Source organism: Leiobunum rupestre, chromosome 10 (genome assembly GCF_980474605.1).
Source record: "Leiobunum rupestre chromosome 10, qqLeiRupe1.1.hap1, whole genome shotgun sequence".
In the NCBI taxonomy this organism is placed as follows: Eukaryota; Metazoa; Arthropoda; class Arachnida; order Opiliones; family Sclerosomatidae; genus Leiobunum; species Leiobunum rupestre.
Window position 1 is genome coordinate 13651154 of NC_143393.1, and position 21645 is coordinate 13672798.

Sequence of the window (21645 nt, forward strand, 5' to 3'; positions counted from 1 at the left end):
GTTGGTCCGTTTTTTCGAACATTAGGAATTGTTTTTTTTTAAATATTGTTAATATAAGAAAATAGTAACATTAACGTGAACTTAACCTAACCTAAAATATCCACAACATTCAACGCAATTCCCACTAACTTTATCGGCCAAAGGAAAACTTTTTAATTATTGCACTAAACAAAATCCGGACCAAAAAAAACAGCAATAAGAAATACTAATTTAGCGACAGAATTCGGACAAGTGATGCTACCGATTTGGACGAATGAAACAAACAAGTTGTCCAATTCGAACAATTGAAACATTTGTTATTTCGGCGGTTCGGACGAATGAAATTCGAACATTTGTTCCACCGTTCGGACGATTGAAATTCGAACAAATGTACCTACCCCGTAGATTCTATTATTTTTGCCTTGATTCCCAATTCCAACTTAGGGAGTGGTTGATAATCTTATGATATAAACGATGGCCAATACTGTTCGAGTAAGTTCCTGTGAAACTAATAATTGTCTGGCCTTCTTGTTTGAGTATTATCCGGTTTTGTTCGCTGTATTCGGCGTAGTACCTTATTACGGGCTATTGTAGTAAGATAAAGCGCTGTATTTTTCTTGTCCGCGGCTACGCTAGATTTATGATTATTATCTGTTTTTATTTTTCTATATTCTTTCGGCGCGTTATTATCGGGAATGTGGTAGCCTTCGGGGACCACCTCAAGGTGGCGCTGTTTTTATAAATGGCTCTCTTTATACGAATGCTGTGGTTTTTTGCAAGCCTAATGTCTTTCCGAGGACCTGTCATATTCGTTTTCCATCTACGTCTACTGGGGAAAACGTATTTCATTTTAGTCTGAAATCCTGTTTCAAGTTCCTTTTTTAAGCGCTCTAATATAATTAGAGTGGACATTTTTTATTAAACTCTATTGATAACCATGACTAATTACGAGGTCCACATTTATAGTGCTTTGTTCAAATTGTGATTTACATAAGATAAGGGGCGGAGTTGTTAGCACTTTAGCCCGAGGAGCCGGGTTCGATCCCAGCTTGTGGCACTGGGTGTAAACTCGGAACAACTCCTTCCGCGTTGAGTTTGCAAATGTAAGTGGTTTTTCCCACGAGTTTTTCGGTTTCCCCTTCCTTAAAAACTTGTGGAGGTTAACGGTAATAGTGAGTGTAGGGAGCTGTTGGCTCGCGTTGCATGCAGGGCTTGCCACCAACCTCCTACGCGTTGTAACACGGCCACCTGAATTAATGGCTTTAAAAGTCGCTTGATGACTTAGGCCTGAGGTGGTGTTTGAAAAAAAAAAACGATATTTAATCGCGGTGTAGGTAACAAAACGACTGATTTTCTCAGTAGTAAACCACCCAGATGGCTGAAATTCCGACATTTCATATCACCAGTAGTTTATCAGTTATCTCTCAATAGAGGAGTATTTATCTACCTATCTTGCTAATGTCATTCGTTTGAAATTTTCCGGAAAAAGACCGAGGTCTATTTTCAGTAATTTTTCGAAAAAAATAAAAAAAGTTTTTATTCCATGATTAGTCTAATATTGTTTGCAAATAAAGCGGCATTTTCGCCTCATTTTTTCGAATCTAAAAGTAAAACTAAACCGCTAGACTATAGTTTAAACTGATTTAACAACGTAACACTATCAATGTTTTGTAGTATGTTTACTATTATTAGACATTTTATATCGATAAAAAGTTAAAAACATTAAAAACCCTTAAAAAGTAGTTTATGTTTAAATTTTTTATTTTTCCGATTTGCGAAATTTTTTTTCCGCATTTTATTTTTCCGTAAAATTAAGTACAAAGCAGGCTCCCGTTTAAATTTAAAATTTTTTTTGGGAATATTATATTAGTTTTATAATACGATTTCATCGGGAAAATATGCGGAGTAATTTACTTGGTAAAATTTAAGTGGTGATGCGGTGTAAACATCCGTGTCGATCCGGCGAAGGTACGTGTTTCAATTTAATGAAGATGGATAAGAGATTTATTATTAACTTCTGATAGAACATAACAGAGATTGCGCGGTACTACTTTATCTCGGAATGATATTACCCGTTTAACCGAAAGACGTAACGTTGAGTCTAGATAAAGTATTACCGAACAATAGGCTGATTATCTTTAATAAGGAGGAGATGCTATCTCAGGGGTAACGCCATTAGAGGTTGATTTTTAAATACCAGAACTCTTATCAGATGGTACTAACAGTCAATAGTATACAAAACCTAATCGCTACCAGTTTTAAGTTCGAAATCTAGAATAATAACAATGATAATCTAATTATGAAAATTGATAAAAATTGAGTAAAAATATATATTGAAAATTTTGTACTGAGGGACCTTAATTTAAAAACACTCAAGGATTCTTATTTTCAATTTCTTTCAATAGTCACGTATCTCGTAAAATATATTTTTTTTCCGTGTTTTTTTTGGTGAAAAAGTTGAACTTTTGTTTGCAGTGCTTTATATAAAACATCGGTTAAAAACTTAAAATTGTGTTCGGAGTTGTTTCTTTGGTAACAAGTCGGTAAGTATTTAATCTCTCAAAAATTGAACCCCTAAATGCTTGTTTCCCTTTTTAATATATCTAGCGGCAAACATCGTATAGCTTCTGGCTTTTTCATTTTTAGAAAAAGCCCTTTTTTAGGCAGCTCAGAGTAAAATTCTTCCTCATTTTAGCTAACCTTAACGTAAGCCTAACCGAACTCTACACTAATCCTAAGCTAACTAAACTTTAACATAAACATACACTCAACCTAAAGCAAAACTTAACTAAAGCTACACTTAACCTAAACCTACACTTAACGTAATGCTGCACTTAATCTAAGCCTAAACTTAACTAAAGCTACACTTAACCTAAAGCTATACTTAACCAAAAGCTACACTTAACCTAAATCTACACTTAACCTAAATCTACACTTAACCTAAATCTACACTTAACCTAAATCTACACTTAACCTAAATCTACTCTTAACCTAAATCTACACTTAACCTAAATCTACACTTAACCTAAATCTACACTTAACCTAAATCTACACTTAACTTAAACCAACACTTAACATATATTCCTATTAACCTATAGCTACACTTAACCTAAATATACACTTAATCTAAATATACACTTAACCTAAATCTACACTTAACTTAAGCCTACACTTAACCTAAATTTACACTTAACCTAAATTTCTATTAACCTGAAGCCCACACTTAACTAAAGCGACACTTAACATTAACCAAATCCTTAATCTAACCCTAGCCTAAGCTTAATTAATCGAAACCGCACGAAAAACGAGGCCTAGTCATCAATTGCGCGGGTATGTCTGTCGCTTTGAATAGGTAACGGATCGAGGGTTTATATGATGTATTTATCTAATGGGCTGACTGGCGATGCGGGATCTCGGAAACCCGTTGGCCAAAACAGGTTACCGCAACAATTCCATAGATGCCATTTCCGCTTCTTTTTTTGTAACTATCGATATTCCGTCAGATCAACCGCGATTCAACAGATGCGAGCTAAATCAGACAGCCTTGTCAAGAAATTATGAATGGGTAAAAAAGGCCGCATGGTCTGTTAGATAGCGCGTCTTATAACTGCAGATCGTCTTTACGGGGCAATCTGAACCCGCGTAACCCCATTCGACCCTCCGCCATTCCTGCGCCTCAACTTGTACACTGGCTGTTATTTTGTTTACTTTGTGCCCGTCGCAGGTGTCTGCGGAGGAACCCTACTTGTTGTTCACCCTTGAACTTTCTTCCCATTCTAACGTCTCTCGGCTCTCATTTTTAGGGTAAACCGCTTTCGGGTCGGCTACGAGGAAGCTTATGAGGTGGTGCATACGCGTTCCCGTACTAGTGCCATTTCGTACTAAAAATGTATTTATTTCTAATTAGAGACTATATTTCTAACGTTGCTATTATAGAAATTAGCACGATATCTCATAGGTTCCTTATAAAGCCTCCTATCTTGCTCACACAAAAAGGTTTTTTCTTGAGAACAAGATCTTAAATGTAAGCAAACTCTATAATTTTGGCTGTTTAACTTTTTTATATAGTCTTCGAGCGCCATCTGCCTTAATATCCGTGAACTAAATATGTGAAGAAATAGCAGACGACTTTTGAATTTCAATGTTTTTCGGTTGAAACTTTCAGCTGTTGTGCCGAGGGAATTTTTAATGGGCAGACAGCTTTCATACATTCAATTTAACATTCGGTCGGTAGGCAGCGATACTTGTGGCCAAAATTTAAACTACGCACGAAACTTATAATGTCATAAATCCCATTTTAAATTATCTGAAAAATTAATCCAAACAATAAGAAATAGAACAAATAAGCTTTTAAAAGAACCAAATTGTAAAACAAGCAAAAAAATTAAGTCAATTTTTTACAAAGGCGTAAAAAACTTTGACCCTCCGGATAATAATATACAATTTGCTGTTTCATTACAAAAAAATTAATTTCTTTTGAAATAAATTTTTTTCAACAAGCCATTTATCTACGATTAATAATATTTAACGGTGTGTTTTTTGTTTATTGTTGTTATTTTTAGTCTAAGTATAATTTCATACCTTTTGCTAACTATCCGATTTTAAAATTGTATTTAATTTACTTTAAATGTAATTTCCGTAAATACTTAATATAAAAAGGGCTTACAAGTCGCGAGCTGACTTAGCCCTTAATTTATCATGTACATTTTATGTGAAAAAAATAACATAGTATTTCTTCTGTAGAAATTCTGCTTGCGCTTGTTACAGCCTACTTCCAGGGGCTAGTAGGCCACACTTTGAAGCTCTTTGGCGCTATTTTAACTCATCGTAGGAAAATGGGGAAAAACAGGCATATTTCTCAACTCACCCCCTAGTCCCTACAACTCCTTACAGTTTTTGCACAACCTATTTGAAGCACCGTGTATAGTTTTTGCATCGTTTGCTTATATTTTGATAAATGTTTTTTAAGAAAAAACGTTATGTCTTTTTCAGTAGCAAACGCTAGATCGCAGGTGCAACCTCGGAGAAGCTAGCGCCGTTACGCCACCTAGAATCGTATCGGTCGCGGGTTAACCTCTTTAAACTACAAGTTACAAACCGCGTCACAAGGTCCAATAATATATTAGAAACTCCATTATGTAACACAACCAAAAAACTAACATCGCTATTTTACGCGGGAGTTAAGTTATTTAACCGGTACTACAATAAAATTGAAAACTTTAATACCGTGTCAAGAGTTAAAAAAACGTTTAAAAAATAATTTTCGAAAGCTATTGGTTTAATTTATTATTGTAAGACTCTAAATAATGGCATCCAAACTTTTAGAATTTAGTAACTTTCTTTTTTTTTACCTAATATTAATTTTTATTTTTATTGTTCTTCTGTTATCTTACAATCAGAAAAAAAAGTGTATAGTTTGTCAACGCAACAGGGCTATAAGTCGATTGTTGACTTGGCCCTCTAACCAAAAGTGTACATGAGGTTAAAAATAAAAATAATATGAATTTGATTTTTAATTTGATAGTTGGAACAACGTTGCGAGTCCTCCGTGTGAAACTAAGGCTGTGTCCTCGGTAAAGCCATCTTGTTTATTTATCCGCTATCAAATCCGAAGCGGTATTTCTCCCTTTCGCCTATTTATCAGTTGTCGATTCCGCTCCGATGAACTTTCCATTTCTCGAAGCGCAAGATGATAGCACAATGCGAACCCCCCTAAATCGCCAACCAGGAGAGTTCGAAGGTCGAATCTTGACCCCACGTTTTTCCTCCCGCTCTGTCGGTGCTTTAAAAAAGTGGTCCGCCTTCGACCAAGGCGAACCACGCTCGCGACCAAACAACAATATTTTATTTTTTTCCGCTCTTTCACAAACTGGGGCTTAAATTTCGGGAGTTACCGTTACTGGATGAGGCGAAGACTATACCCCCTCCTTCCGTTTCGATTCGAATTGTCTGGTTAGCGTCGAGACTAGTGGCCAGCACGTGCGAGGCTTATTTGCGAGCAATTTTTTAGCTGACTTGTTTTCGAAGACCTTGGAGTGCAAATCGCTCTCTCGCTTCTGAGAGTACGCTACTTTTGTTGTCACGTTCAAATACGTGAATAATGAGAACCGCTACAAGGGGGAATTTTCCTTTGAACGCTAGGCCGTGTAGATTTTTTCAAAAAGAATTAATTTGTCATTCAATGAAGATTTTCAAGTTCTCATCGAGGATATGCGAGTAGCGAGAAATCAAAATAATTATATCTGTATAACTAGAAATCCACAAGAAATATTTCTACTGAGAAATGTCAGGAAATTCAAAACTCCACAAATACAATGGGAATATTTCTTATACAGGTTGTTTCAAAAGTTTATGCAAAAATATTAAGGAGTTGTAGGGGGTGAGTTGAGAAGTATGCCTGTTTTCCCCCCATTTTCCTACGATGAGTGAAAAGAGCGCCAGAGAGCTTCAAAGTGTGGCCTACTAGCCCCTGGAAGTAGGCTGCAACAAGCGCAAAATCAAGCAGCAGGGACTTTAAATACTGTTTAAGTTTACTTTTTTACGCTGGTTACTTCGATTTGTTTTCAAAGTCCTTTTTTACCTATCACACGAACCCAAATCTTAAGATTCGCGTTTCCCTGCTGCTTGGTTTTTCGCTTGTTTCTCCTAGATTTATTTGAAACTCGGGGGTTGAGTATACCTTCATATACCTTGAAAGCTCCTAGAGGGAAAAGTTTCAATGGTCATTCGTTTTGCCATGACAACCAAAAATGTTTTTCACAACTCAAGTTTAAACTTTCTCTACGTAAAATGGCAACCAAACATTTACCTAAACATAACCCTAACCTAAATCTCAACCTAAACTAACTTAAACCTATTCTAAACCTAAACCATACCTTAACCTAATTATTCAAAACAGCACGAAAAACTAGGGTAAACCAGAAATGATCGATTTCATAGACCCCGAAAAAGAAACAAGATGACGTAATCCTCAGCCAATGAAATTGAGAACCGTTGCTACGATTAGTCGCTTCCGTGAAAGCTAAGCTTTAGGCCAAATTTGAATTCGTCGCGTGACTTGCGTCGTGGAGTTTCTTTTTTCGGCATCCGTCCTTAAATTCTTACTTTATTCGACCTTTCAGGACAACGTGGATCAAAAATATCGTTTCATTGTTTCAATGTTTTAATCTTTCTCCACCAAACTCCTATCCCACACTCACATAAATTTGTATAAACCAAAACGCAACAAAAATTAATTAATAGTAACATATGTAACATAAGTATCATGCTACTGTACCTTTATTACATTCAAAAATCTTAACTAACGGTTTGTTTCACCACGAACCAGTAAAAAGGTGGACTAGGTTAGATTATAACCTTTTTATTCATCCTAGTAATTTTGGGAGTCACACTGTTGGCTACTAACATATGTATTTAAGCCAATGGAAAACCTCTAAATTGAGAAGGAATTTTTGCGTCGGAATTTTAGTCAGCCCAATGTAGCTTTATTGAAATTTATAAACTCACTCGGTTTGTGCGGATGAAGTTAAATAATGAGTAGTTTAGAAAAAGAAAAGGTTGGGGGAAATGACCAATAAGTGATCGCTTTCCGAAAATGGAACAAGTCGTCGAAGTGGGATATTCCACCAGCGTTATTAAAACCCATACCAAGCCTAGAAGAGTTAGGCCTAGGCTCAAAAGAATGTGCAAAGACTCCAACCTTGTAGATGCCCCAGAAAAGCTCAACCTGAATTTTAACTATTTTTTCCAATAAACCTGCTTCTTTTATTTGACAATGCAAATTTATTTTAGAACGTGAGACTCCGAGAACTTCATTAATTTTCAAATTAATTACATTAACAGAACTTGACACTATATTGTAGTTCATTTTAGCTCCTTTAGCCTTGCTTGTTCAAACCGGTTTGTTTACTAAAATAATGGCCGTCGGTTTATCAGACGTTGAGCTAATTGTGCGACGGAATAATCGGCATTTGAGATTCGATGACGTCAAATATGACATCAAATATTACGTAGGGTACGGATGACGCAATATCTGTTAAACAAACCGTTAGTGAAGAAATAGAGCTAGTGGCATACTTATGAATAATTATGTTACATATGTTACTAATAATGACCCTATTAATTATTTTTTTCGGGTAAAAACAGAAACTTGAATTATATCTTAGCATAAAGTTGGTTAACTGGGAATGAAACTTTTTACCTAAATTCAAACTTGCAGTTTGAAAGTAAAGCAAAAAGGATTAGAAAAACTTCGATTGATCCTCAAAATGTTTTCCCAAATTGCCCCCTCCCCCACCAAATCCTAGCAACGCCACTGATGTTTAAGGGGAAATATAAATTTGTTTAGTATTACCAGAAGCCTCTAACTCGCCCAAAATAGTGCAACGCCTAGTTTTCGAACTAGATGTATTCGGAGGGATACAAATTTGTTAGGGTGATATGTGGGCAGAAAATATAGTCCTCACGATGTATTCATACCGAGGGACTTCAGGTGTATAAATCACTTGAAATCACGCAAATTTAGTACCTTTAATAACTTTGATCAATTAAATATTGAAATCCCTTGAAATCTGAAATCAGATATACAAAATTTCTATCTAATGATAGGATAACCCCTCGATTCATGCGCGAGCAGTTTCGGAGAAAGCATTTAAAAAATTCAGACATTTTGGCTCGTAGAATTCCCACAGGATTTTTCTGGGGATTTTAAATTTTGAGAGACTCGCCTCGTTTTTATTGAACTTGTTAATTTAAAGGTAATAAATGTTAAAACTATTATTGGCTATCATAAATATACGTACTAATGAACAATAATCGCGATTCTGAAGGCGATATCTCCGTGTAATTTTCTCAATACGCTTTGAAAAACCTCAAGCCTTGCCCACCTTTCGCGTTTAAAGTTTTAAACCAAGGATGATCTATACCTACGTTAAGGTTTGCCAACCGACGTTTTGGAGAGCAAACTACTTTTTGGCTACAAAGACTAAATATAGCGCTCACTAGATTCGCTAGTCCTAATTTCTTCTTTTTTGAAAACAAGACGTTTCAAAAGTTTTACGTTGCCGGTATAGCGAGTTAAAGGCTTCTCTTATTATAGGCCTCTGGTATTACTAATATTACTGAAGTTTAACACTCATTAACTAAATGACTATTTGGATAAATTGAACCATTCTTTTTGATTTTTTTAAAAGGAGATACGCCTCAATAAGCTTGACAATCTTTACATTGCCTTCTTTAATTAAAGTATTAAAATGTGCTACTCAAAAACCTTTCATTTAAAGTACTATTTCAAGGTCATTAAATAATTAACTAAGCGATGAAATTAATTTCCTTCGAACAATATTTAAATTGAAATGTTCTGAATACGATATCTTAGGGCTTAGTCATATTCAAGACCAAAGTTTGGTATTTTATGCCAGCCTATTTATGAATTTTAACACTAAGTAACTTATTAACTGTTAATAATATCAAAATTTCGCTCTAAGGATTTTCAGAACAAAGCTTTTTGATTATAAATCTGAAAACGGCTTAGGATTTAGAGCTGTAAGACTTTAGATACCTTTAAATTTCAGATCCGCAATGCTTCCCCTTAAAATGTAAGCTCTAACTTGTAGGTTTACAATTAAAAGGGACATTAATATTAATATAATGAATAATAAACTAGGCGAAAAAATATGAAAGATCAATTTTGGACAGAAAAAAAACTAAAATTCATTAGGAGAAACGAACTTCAAGTGGAGGGAGCTGTTGGCTCGCGTGGCATGAAGGGCTTGCCACCACCCTCGTACGAGATTCAACCCGTCCACCGGATTTTGAAGGTATTGAAAATAGCTAGATGACTTGGGCCTAAGGTGGTGATTATTTGATGATTTAACTTAAAACTTATAAGTTTCAAAATGTTATATTTAATACGTTATGAAATAGTTATTATTTGGGAATATTACAAAAATAATTTTTGGTATGAAATGGGTAAAACCGACGCGAACATGAGAATCAGTGAAACAACCGTAGAACCGCATCCACACTCGAGTTGATCGTAGATTATTTGATTTGATTCAAAATATGGCTTGAAATGTTTTTCATTCGCGTCGCATTGATTTTTGATTTCATCGTGACAAGCGTTGAAAGCGGAAACGTAACTATTAATAGAAACGTTCAATTTGATTTGTGTCAATCGCGGGGGAAATAACTCGCTAAAAATGTGAACACCATATTACATATTTCAAGAGATTATTTAAAAAAATTACAGATTACCGAAAATTACCCGGGATTACTTATTTCGAGTAATCCAAATAATATTATTAGAGATTGTTATGAGATTACTGGAGATTACTAATATTAGCCGAGATTCATTATGACTTCAATATTACGTTTAGTTTTGTCGTGACGTACCTATTTTACCCCCAATATTTCAATTTCCTTCAAAATATTGGGAATACGTGCCACATTTGATTGTTCAAGGCAGAATTGGTTCCACCAAAGGCAGCGGAATTACGGATATTACTTGGGATTATTTTGTAATTACGGATATTACTTGAGATTATTTTGGAATTACGGATATTACTTGAGATTATTTTGGAATTACAGATATTACTTGAGATTATTTTGGAATAACGGATATTACTTGAGATTATTTTCAAAATTACGGATATTAGTATACTTGAGATTATTCTGGAATTACGGATATTAGTATACTTGAGATTATTTTGGAATTACGGATATTACTTGAGATTATTTTCTAATTACGGATATTACTTGAGATTATTTTCTAATTACGGATATTACTTGAGATTATTTTCTAATTACGGATATTACTTGAGATTATTTTGAAATTACGGATATTACTTGAGATTATTTTGAAATTACGGATATTACTTGAGATTATTTTCTAATTACGGATATTACTTGAGATTATTTTCTAATTACGGATATTACTTGAGATTATTTTGAAATTACGGATATTACTTGAGATTATTTTGAAATTACGGATATTACTTGAGATTATTTTCTAATTACGGATATTACTTGAGATTATTTTGGAATTACGGATATTAGTATACTTGAGATTATTTTCTAATTACGGATATTACTTGAGATTATTTTCTAATTACGGATATTACTTGAGATTATTTTCTAATTACGGATATTACTTGAGATTATTTTGAAATTACGGATATTACTTGAGATTATTTTGAAATTACGGATATTACTTGAGATAATTTTCTAATTACGGATATTACTTGAGATTATTTTGGAATTACGGATATTAGTATACTTGAGATTATTTTGGAATTACGGATATTACTTGAGATTATTTTCTAATTACGGATATTACTTGAGATTATTTTCTAATTACGGATATTACTTGAGATTATTTTGAAATTACGGATATTACTTGAGATTATTTTGAAATTACGGATATTACTTGAGATTATTTTCTAATTACGGATATTACTTGAGATTATTTTGGAATTACGGATATTAGTATACTTGAGATTATTTTCTAATTACGGATATTACTTGAGATTATTTTCTAATTACGGATATTACTTGAGATTATTTTCTAATTACGGATATTACTTGAGATTATTTTGGAATTACGGTTATTACTCGAGATTATTTTGGAATTACGGATATTAGTATACTTGAGATTATTCTGGAATTACGGATATTAGTATACTTGAGATTATTTTGGAATTACGGATATTACTTGAGATTATTTTCTAATTACGGATATTACTTGAGATTATTTTCTAATTACGGATATTACTTGAGATTATTTTCTAATTACGGATATTACTTGAGATTATTTTCTAATTACGGATATTACTTGAGATTATTTTGAAATTACGGATATTAGTATACTTGAGATTATTCCGGAATTACGGATATTACTTGAGATTATTTCGGAATTACGGATATTAGTATACTTGAGATTAATACGGATATTACTTAAGATTATTTCGGAATTACGGATATTAGTATACTTGAGATTATTCCGGAATTACGGATATTACTTGAGATTATTTTGGAATTACGGATATTACTTGAGATTATTTTGGAATTACGGATATTAGTATACTTGAGATTATTCCGGAATTACGGATATTACTTGAGATTATTTTCTAATTACGGATATTTACTTGAGATTATTTCAGAATTACGGATATTAGTATACTTAGGATTATTACGGATATTACTTGAGATTATTTCGGAATTACGGATATTACTATACTTGAGATTATTCCGGAATTACGGATATTACTTGAGATTATTTTGGAATTACGGATATTACTTGAGATTATTTTGAAATTACGGATATTAGTATACTTGAGATTATTCCGGAATTACGGATATTAGTATACTTGAGATTATTTTGGAATTACGGATATTACTTGAGATTATTTTCTAATTACGGATATTACTTGAGATTATTTTCTAATTACGGATATTACTTGAGATTATTTTGAAATTACGGATATTACTTGAGATTATTTTGAAATTACGGATATTACTTGAGATTATTTTCTAATTACGGATATTACTTGAGATTATTTTCTAATTACGGATATTACTTGAGATTATTTTGAAATTACGGATATTACTTGAGATTATTTTGAAATTACGGATATTACTTGAGATTATTTTCTAATTACGGATATTACTTGAGATTATTTTGGAATTACGGATATTAGTATACTTGAGATTATTTTCTAATTACGGATATTACTTGAGATTATTTTCTAATTACGGATATTACTTGAGATTATTTTCTAATTACGGATATTACTTGAGATTATTTTGAAATTACGGATATTACTTGAGATTATTTTGAAATTACGGATATTACTTGAGATAATTTTCTAATTACGGATATTACTTGAGATTATTTTGGAATTACGGATATTAGTATACTTGAGATTATTTTGGAATTACGGATATTACTTGAGATTATTTTCTAATTACGGATATTACTTGAGATTATTTTCTAATTACGGATATTACTTGAGATTATTTTGAAATTACGGATATTACTTGAGATTATTTTGAAATTACGGATATTACTTGAGATTATTTTCTAATTACGGATATTACTTGAGATTATTTTGGAATTACGGATATTAGTATACTTGAGATTATTTTCTAATTACGGATATTACTTGAGATTATTTTCTAATTACGGATATTACTTGAGATTATTTTCTAATTACGGATATTACTTGAGATTATTTTGGAATTACGGTTATTACTCGAGATTATTTTGGAATTACGGATATTAGTATACTTGAGATTATTCTGGAATTACGGATATTAGTATTCTTGAGATTATTTTGGAATTACGGATATTACTTGAGATTATTTTCTAATTACGGATATTACTTGAGATTATTTTCTAATTACGGATATTACTTGAGATTATTTTCTAATTACGGATATTACTTGAGATTATTTTCTAATTACGGATATTACTTGAGATTATTTTGAAATTACGGATATTAGTATACTTGAGATTATTCCGGAATTACGGATATTACTTGAGATTATTTCGGAATTACGGATATTAGTATACTTGAGATTAATACGGATATTACTTAAGATTATTTCGGAATTACGGATATTAGTATACTTGAGATTATTCCGGAATTACGGATATTACTTGAGATTATTTTGGAATTACGGATATTACTTGAGATTATTTTGGAATTACGGATATTAGTATACTTGAGATTATTCCGGAATTACGGATATTACTTGAGATTATTTTCTAATTACGGATATTACTTGAGATTATTTCAGAATTACGGATATTAGTATACTTAGGATTATTACGGATATTACTTGAGATTATTTCGGAATTACGGATATTACTATACTTGAGATTATTCCGGAATTACGGATATTACTATACTTGAGATTATTCCGGAATTACGGATATTACTTGAGATTATTTTGGAATTACGGATATTACTTGAGATTATTTTGAAATTACGGATATTAGTATACTTGAGATTATTCCGGAATTACGGATATTAGTATACTTGAGATTATTTTGGAATTACGGATATTACTTGAGATTATTCCGGAATTACGGATATTAGTATACTTGAGATTATTTTGGAATTACGGATATTACTTGAGATTATATTGAAATTACGGATATTAGTATACTTGAGATTATTCTGGAATTACGGATATTAGTATACTTGAGATTATTTTGGAATTACGGATATTACTTGAGATTATTTTCTAATTACGGATATTACTTGAGATTATTTTCTAATTACGGATATTACTTGAGATTATTTTCTAATTACGGATATTACTTGAGATTATTTTGAAATTACGGATATTAGTATACTTGAGATTATTCCGGAATTACGGATATTACTTGAGATTATTTCGGAATTACGGATATTAGTATACTTGAGATTAATACGGATATTACTTAAGATTATTTCGGAATTACGGATATTAGTATACTTGAGATTATTCCGGAATTACGGATATTACTTGAGATTATTTTCTAATTACGGATATTACTTGAGATTATTTCAGAATTACGGATATTAGTATACTTAGGATTATTACGGATATTACTTGAGATTATTTCGGAATTACGGATATTACTATACTTGAGATTATTCCGGAATTACGGATATTACTTGAGATTATTTTGGAATTACGGATATTACTTGAGATTATTTTGAAATTACGGATATTAGTATACTTGAGATTATTCCGGAATTACGGATATTAGTATACTTGAGATTATTTTGGAATTACGGATATTACTTGAGATTATTTTGAAATTACGGATATTAGTATACTTGAGATTATTCTGGAATTACGGATATTAGTATACTTGAGATTATTTTGGAATTACGGATATTACTTGAGATTATTTTGGAATTACGGATATTACTTGAGATTATTTTGAAATTACGGATAACACTTGAGATTATTTTTAATTACGGATATTACTTGATATTATTTTGGAAATACGGATATTACTCGAGATTATTTTGGAATTACGGATATTACTATACTTGAGATTATTCCGGAATTACGGATATTACTTGAGATTATTCCGGAATTACGGATATTACTTGAGATTATTTTCTAATTACGGATATTACTTGAGATTATTTTCTAATTACGGATATTACTTGAGATTATTTTCTAATTACGGATATTACTTGAGATTATTTCGGAATAACGGATATTAGTATACTTAGGATTATTACGGATATTACTTGAGATTATTTTGGAATTACGGATATTACTATACTTGAGATTATTCCGGAATTACGGATATTAGTATACTTGAGATTATTTTGGAATTACGGATATTACTTGAGATTATTTTGGAATTACGGATATTAGTATACTTGAGATTATTTTGAAATTACGGATATTAGTATACTTGAGATTATTCTGGAATTACGGATATTAGTATACTTGAGATTATTTTGGAATTACGGATATTACTTGAGATTATTTTGGAATTACGGATATTACTTGAGATTATTTTGGAATTACGGATATTAGTATACTTGAGATTATTTTGAAATTACGGATATTAGTATAGTTGAGATTATTCTGGAATTACGGATATTAGTATACTTGAGATTATTTTGGAATTACGGATATTACTTGAGATTATTTTGGAATTACGGATATTACTTGAGATTATTTTGAAATTACGGATAACACTTGAGATTATTTTTAATTACGGATATTACTTGATATTATTTTGGAAATACGGATATTACTCGAGATTATTTTGGAATTACGGATATTACTATACTTGAGATTATTCCGGAATTACGGATATTACTTGAGATTATTCCGGAATTACGGATATTACTTGAGATTATTTTCTAATTACGGATATTACTTGAGATTATTTTCTAATTACGGATATTACTTGAGATTATTTTCTAATTACGGATATTACTTGAGATTATTTCGGAATAACGGATATTAGTATACTTAGGATTATTACGGATATTACTTGAGATTATTTTGGAATTACGGATATTACTATACTTGAGATTATTCCGGAATTACGGATATTAGTATACTTGAGATTATTTTGGAATTACGGATATTACTTGAGATTATTTTGGAATTACGGATATTAGTATACTTGAGATTATTTTGAAATTACGGATATTAGTATACTTGAGATTATTCTGGAATTACGGATATTAGTATACTTGAGATTATTTTGGAATTACGGATATTACTTGAGATTATTTTGGAATTACGGATATTACTTGAGATTATTTTGGAATTACGGATATTAGTATACTTGAGATTATTTTGAAATTACGGATATTAGTATAGTTGAGATTATTCTGGAATTACGGATATTAGTATACTTGAGATTATTTTGGAATTACGGATATTACTTGAGATTATTTTGGAATTACGGATATTACTTGAGATTATTTTGAAATTACGGATAACACTTGAGATTATTTTTAATTACGGATATTACTTGATATTATTTTGGAAATACGGATATTACTCGAGATTATTTTGGAATTACGGATATTACTTGAGATTATTTTGGAATTACAGATATTACTTGAGATTATTTTGGAATAACGGATATGACTTGAGATTATTTTGGAATTACGGATATTACTTGAGATTATTTTGAAATTACGGATATTAGTATACTTGAGATTATTCCGGAATTACGGATATTACTTGAGATTATTTTGGAATTACGGTTATTACTCGAGATTATTTTGGAATTACGGATATTACTTGAGATTACACAAATTACCTGGGATTACTAATTTATCCTGGTATTACCCTAGGGATTACCTAACGAGTGTACACCAGATTACTCAAGTTATTTCCCCCTCGGTGTCAATGAACGAGAACAAAGGAATGTTATAGCTACTGATAGCCTTCTTGCAAATCTTTTCTTTGGCGATTTGGTCATATTGGTCCAAATTCATATCGTCTTCCGTCACTTTGCTCTCATTCATCGTTCGTTCTCTGCATTTGACCGCGAGGCTCGCGCACTTGAATTCAGTTTGGTCACAGTCGAGCGAAGAAGCCGCATTTTCGATGTTGGGCAACTGATCCTGAATTATTTGTAGCGTATCATCATTGGCGCAGTCGTCCTTGGCAGTGGTTGGCACGCAGTGTTCCATCGCTTTCAGCAGGCTGCTCGGAAACAATTCAATTAGCGATCTCTAATAGCGAAAGAGGAATAGACGCTTAGATAAATCATCCTCCAAGGAAATCGCCAAGAAGTAATATTTCCGAGAGCCAGGACCCGCAAGTTATTGTTTATATAGTGCTTGTTGATATAATGCAAACGTTTCACCTGTAAACAGAACGTCGTGTTTTTGCCAAGCCTTAATATGTCAAAAAAAGCTACCTGGTTAAAAGGGAACACTTGTGGCTGCCGTAAAGGTGAAAAATTTACATTAATTTAACAAGCGCTATATAAACTTTGACGTGCAGGTCCTGGCTCTCGGAAATATTACTTCTTGGCGATTTCCTTGGAGGATGATTTATTGAAGCGTCTATTACAGTATAAGAAATAGTGTGGTAAGTCAGAAAATTTTCCGGAAAATGACCGACGCGTTTTATCCGGAAAATTTTCAGTATTTTTTCGAAAAAAATGTAAAAAAGGTTACATTAAATTATTAGTCTAATATTGTTTTGCAAATTTAAATCTAAAAGTAAAACTCAACCTCTAGACTAGTTTAAACTGATTAACAATGTAACACTATCAATGTTTTGTAGTAGGTTTACTGATATTAGACATTTTATATCGATAAAAAGTGAAAAACATTTAAAATCTTTAAAAAGTTAAAAACATTTAAAATCTTTAAAAAGTTAAAAACATTTAAAATCCTTAAAAAGTTAAAAACATTTAAAATCCTTTAAAAGTAATTTATGTTTCAATTTTTTATTTTTCCGATTTGTGGAAAATTTTACGAAACATTTTCTAGAAATTTATCCGCATTTTATTTTTCCTGAAAATTAACAACTCTTATAAGAAACCTACATGCATATGTTGTTTATGCCAAGTTTTTTGACTAGGTCGGGTCCTACTACAGAAATGCCGTCTTTCGTAATCTCTTCTATGTCTTTTTGCGATACACCGTGATCGCCCAGAAACGATTTTATACAATTTTCCAAATTCGCCACGCATTTCCGATCTTGGGATTGGGTGGCTCTTGTAACTAGCAAAAGGATGGCCAAGTTAGAATACTACGAATACACTAGTGCTTCCTACCCGAGGGGCAGGTCACTTCCTTGATTAACGACGCACCCCTCGAAAGATAAAATCCAATTTAACCGTGATTACTTGGATTAAATTCAATTTAATCACGAATATGTTACGAATATGTTGATTACATCTGATTTAATAATGTTTAAATGATTAAATCGGATTAAAATGATTAAATCCTGATTAAAAAGATTAGATTATGATTAGAATGCTTAAATCACGTTTAATCATGGTTAGAATGTTTACATCTGATTTAATCATGATTGAATGATTAAATATGATTGGAATGATTAAATATGATTGGAATGATTAAATATGATTAAAATGATTAAATCTGATTAAAATGATTAAATCCTGATAAAAAGATTAGATCATGATTAGATAATTAAATCACGTTTCAATTGTGATTAGATTGATTAAATCGTGATTAGCCTGATTTAATAATTTTACTATGATTAAGACGCACCCAAAATGGAAGTGACCTGCCCCTCGTTCCTACCAACTGATTATCGCATAACAGTCGCGTCACCTGAACGGAGGAAATAATTACGGTAGATCAGATATCAGATTATACGCATTTGCGCTCAGATTTTATCCGATCAATTGATATCGGTCAGCAGGCAAACCAGATAGTTTAAACCCGAAACTTTTCCGACTTTATTGTAAACCTTTAAACATAAGGTGAGCGGATTTTAATAACTGTTTATTTTCATTGGCTTTCGACAAGTTATATATACATATACAGGGTGTTTCAAAAGGTTATGCAAACATTTTAAGGAGTTGTAGGGGGTGAGTTGAGAAGTATGCCTGTTTTTCCCCATTTTCCTACAGAGCGCCAGAGATTCAAAGTGTGGCCTACTAGCCCCTGGAAGTAGGCTGCAACAAGCGCAAAACCAAGCAGCAGGGACTTTAAATACTGTTTAAGTTTACTTTTTTTCGCTGGTTACTTCGATTTGTTTTCAAAGTCCTTTTTTACCTATCACACGAACCCAAATCTTAAGATTCGCGTTTCCCTGCTGCTTGGTTTTTCGCTTGTTTCTCCTAGATTTATTTTAAACTCGGGGGTTGAGTATACCTTCATGTACCTTGAAAGCTCCTAGAGGGAAAAGTTTCAATGGTCATTCGTTTTGCCATGACAACCAAAAATGTTTTTCACAACTCAAGTTTAAACTTTCTCTACGTAAAATGGCAACCAAACATTTACCTAAACATAACCCTAACCTAAATCTCAACCTAAACTAACTTAAACCTATTCTAAACCTAAACCATACCTTAACCTAATTATTCAAAACAGCACGAAAAACTAGGGTAAATCAGAAATGATCGATTTCATAGACCCCGCTTGTTGTAGCCTACTTCCAGGGGTTAGTAGGTAACACTTTGAAGCTCTCTCATGGCGCTGTTTAAACTCATCGCAGGAAAATGGGTAAAAAACATGCATACTTCTCAACTCACCCCTACAACTCCTTAAAATGTTTTCATAACCTTAAGTCAGATATCAGTTCAGATAGCTGAATTTGGAGGTATTAATTATCAGCAGATAGCTCAGTAGGGGGACTGTAAAATTTTAACGTAATATGACTAACCGATATCTGAAAATTACGACTGCAATAACCAGATCAGTTGGCCATTGGAAGCACTAAGAAGAAATTACGGAAACTTACCAGCTAAAATGAATAAACCGTAGATTAAGTTCATTTTAATAGCGCCCTCGCAAGATTTAGTTTGAAATAAGAATTGAATATATTTGAACAATTTTTCACAGTAGGTTAAAATTAGGCTTTTCTTCGAGTGCTACCGTTTTAAAAAGAGTCTGTTGTTAAGGGTTACTCCGCGAGATCTCTAACACGTGCTACACGAAATTAGGTCGCGCGCCGTTACAAGCGTTTTAACAAATATATTCTACATGATTAAATTCGGTTTACAAATTTGGTGACAGAAGTGTATAATAAAACTAGAGAAGTATTCATTTACCTCTCCGGTCAATGTTATTCGCTTGAAACGTATATCTTTACTAGCGCTGGGCGAAATAGACGCTAGCATAGGAGCAACAAACACAAGGAGAACGCAACTAGCCTTTAAACACGTTAACGCAGTGTTGTGTACAAATTTCATTGGACGAACCTTTATGCTGCACGTTTTACCGGCGGGGGGGGGAGACCATTTCGGAATTTTCCCCTTCCGACGGCAGCAGGCGCTAAAGCGTTTAACCAATGAAAACTGTACACAACGACTTTTGACGGGTTGCGGGGATTGTCTAATTTGCTGAATTTCTTTACGTCTGGACCGCTGAATTTTGAATGATTCCTCCTAGATAGAAGCTACTATCTTATAAACCATCTGGACAAAATTGACTTATTTGCTGAAGTACTGAATTTCTGGACCGGAAATTTTTACTTTATTTTCGAATAGTTTCTTTAATTTTTTTAATTTTCAAACCGTCTGGACAAAATTGACTAATTTGCTGAAGTGCTGAATTTCTGGACCAGAAATTTTTACTTTATTTTCGAATAGTTTCTTTAATTTTTTTAATTTTCAAACCGTCTGGACAAAATTGATTAATTTGCTGAAGTGCTGAATTTCTGGACCAAAAAAGTTTACTTTATTTTCGAATAGTTTCTTTAATTTTCAAACCGTCTGGACCAAATTGACTAATTTGCTGAAGTGCTGAATTTTTGGACCGGATATTTTTACTTTATTTTCGAATAGTTTCTTTAATTTTGAAACCATCTGGACCAAATTGACTAATTTGCTGAAGTGCTGAATTTCTGGACCGAAAATTTAGTACTTCAGCTAATTAGTCAATTTTGTCCAGACGGTTTATAAGATAGTAGCTTCTATCTAGGAGGAATCCTCCAAAACTCAGCGGTCCAGACGTCCAGAAATTCAGCTTATTAGACAATCCCCGGGTTGCGTTCTCCTTTTGTGGGTGCTGTGTTTGCTGCTCCTAGCTAGCATAAACTCTATTTATGTATTATTCAACTTATTAAAATGGGCTCGAGCGATTTTGCACGTGCTCCCTGAAATAAAAAAATGCGCTTGCTTTTTACGCTAAAATAATAAAGAGCGCATGGAATAAGACATGAAGAATTTATGCTCATAATATAGTGGGTTTCTAAAACTATAAAGACCTTTTCACACGAGCCAACTTTTCAAATCAAAATGCTGAGTCAGCAAAAATGGATCAGTGATCCATTTTTTCCCGCGTACTTTTTTGGTGGATCAACTCATCGAACTTTTATTCACACGAACCAACTATTTGACTCAACTCAATTTGACTCATCGAGTTGTATCAAAAAGTTGGCTCGTGTGAAAAGGCCTTTAGACAGATGGAAAATGGTTTATTATTTCAATTAATACAAGCAATTAAGAATAATTTGAGATGGCGCCCTTGCCGATAT

General features: G+C 32.7%; 1 protein-coding gene across 1 annotated transcript; it reads right to left on the reverse strand.

The window, feature by feature from the left end:
* Positions 1 to 9876: 9876 nt before the first annotated feature.
* On the reverse strand, positions 9877 to 20087 carry LOC149924461 (uncharacterized). The gene is made up of 4 exons (XM_090161122.1): positions 19909 to 20087; positions 18020 to 18197; positions 16909 to 17166; positions 9877 to 10118 (listed from the first exon to the last, which is right to left on the reverse strand). The coding sequence occupies exons 1-4, from the start codon at positions 19940 to 19942 to the stop codon at positions 9920 to 9922; spliced, it is 669 nt and encodes a 222-aa protein (XP_090017248.1). The 5' UTR covers positions 19943 to 20087; the 3' UTR covers positions 9877 to 9919.
* Positions 20088 to 21645: the final 1558 nt, after the last annotated feature.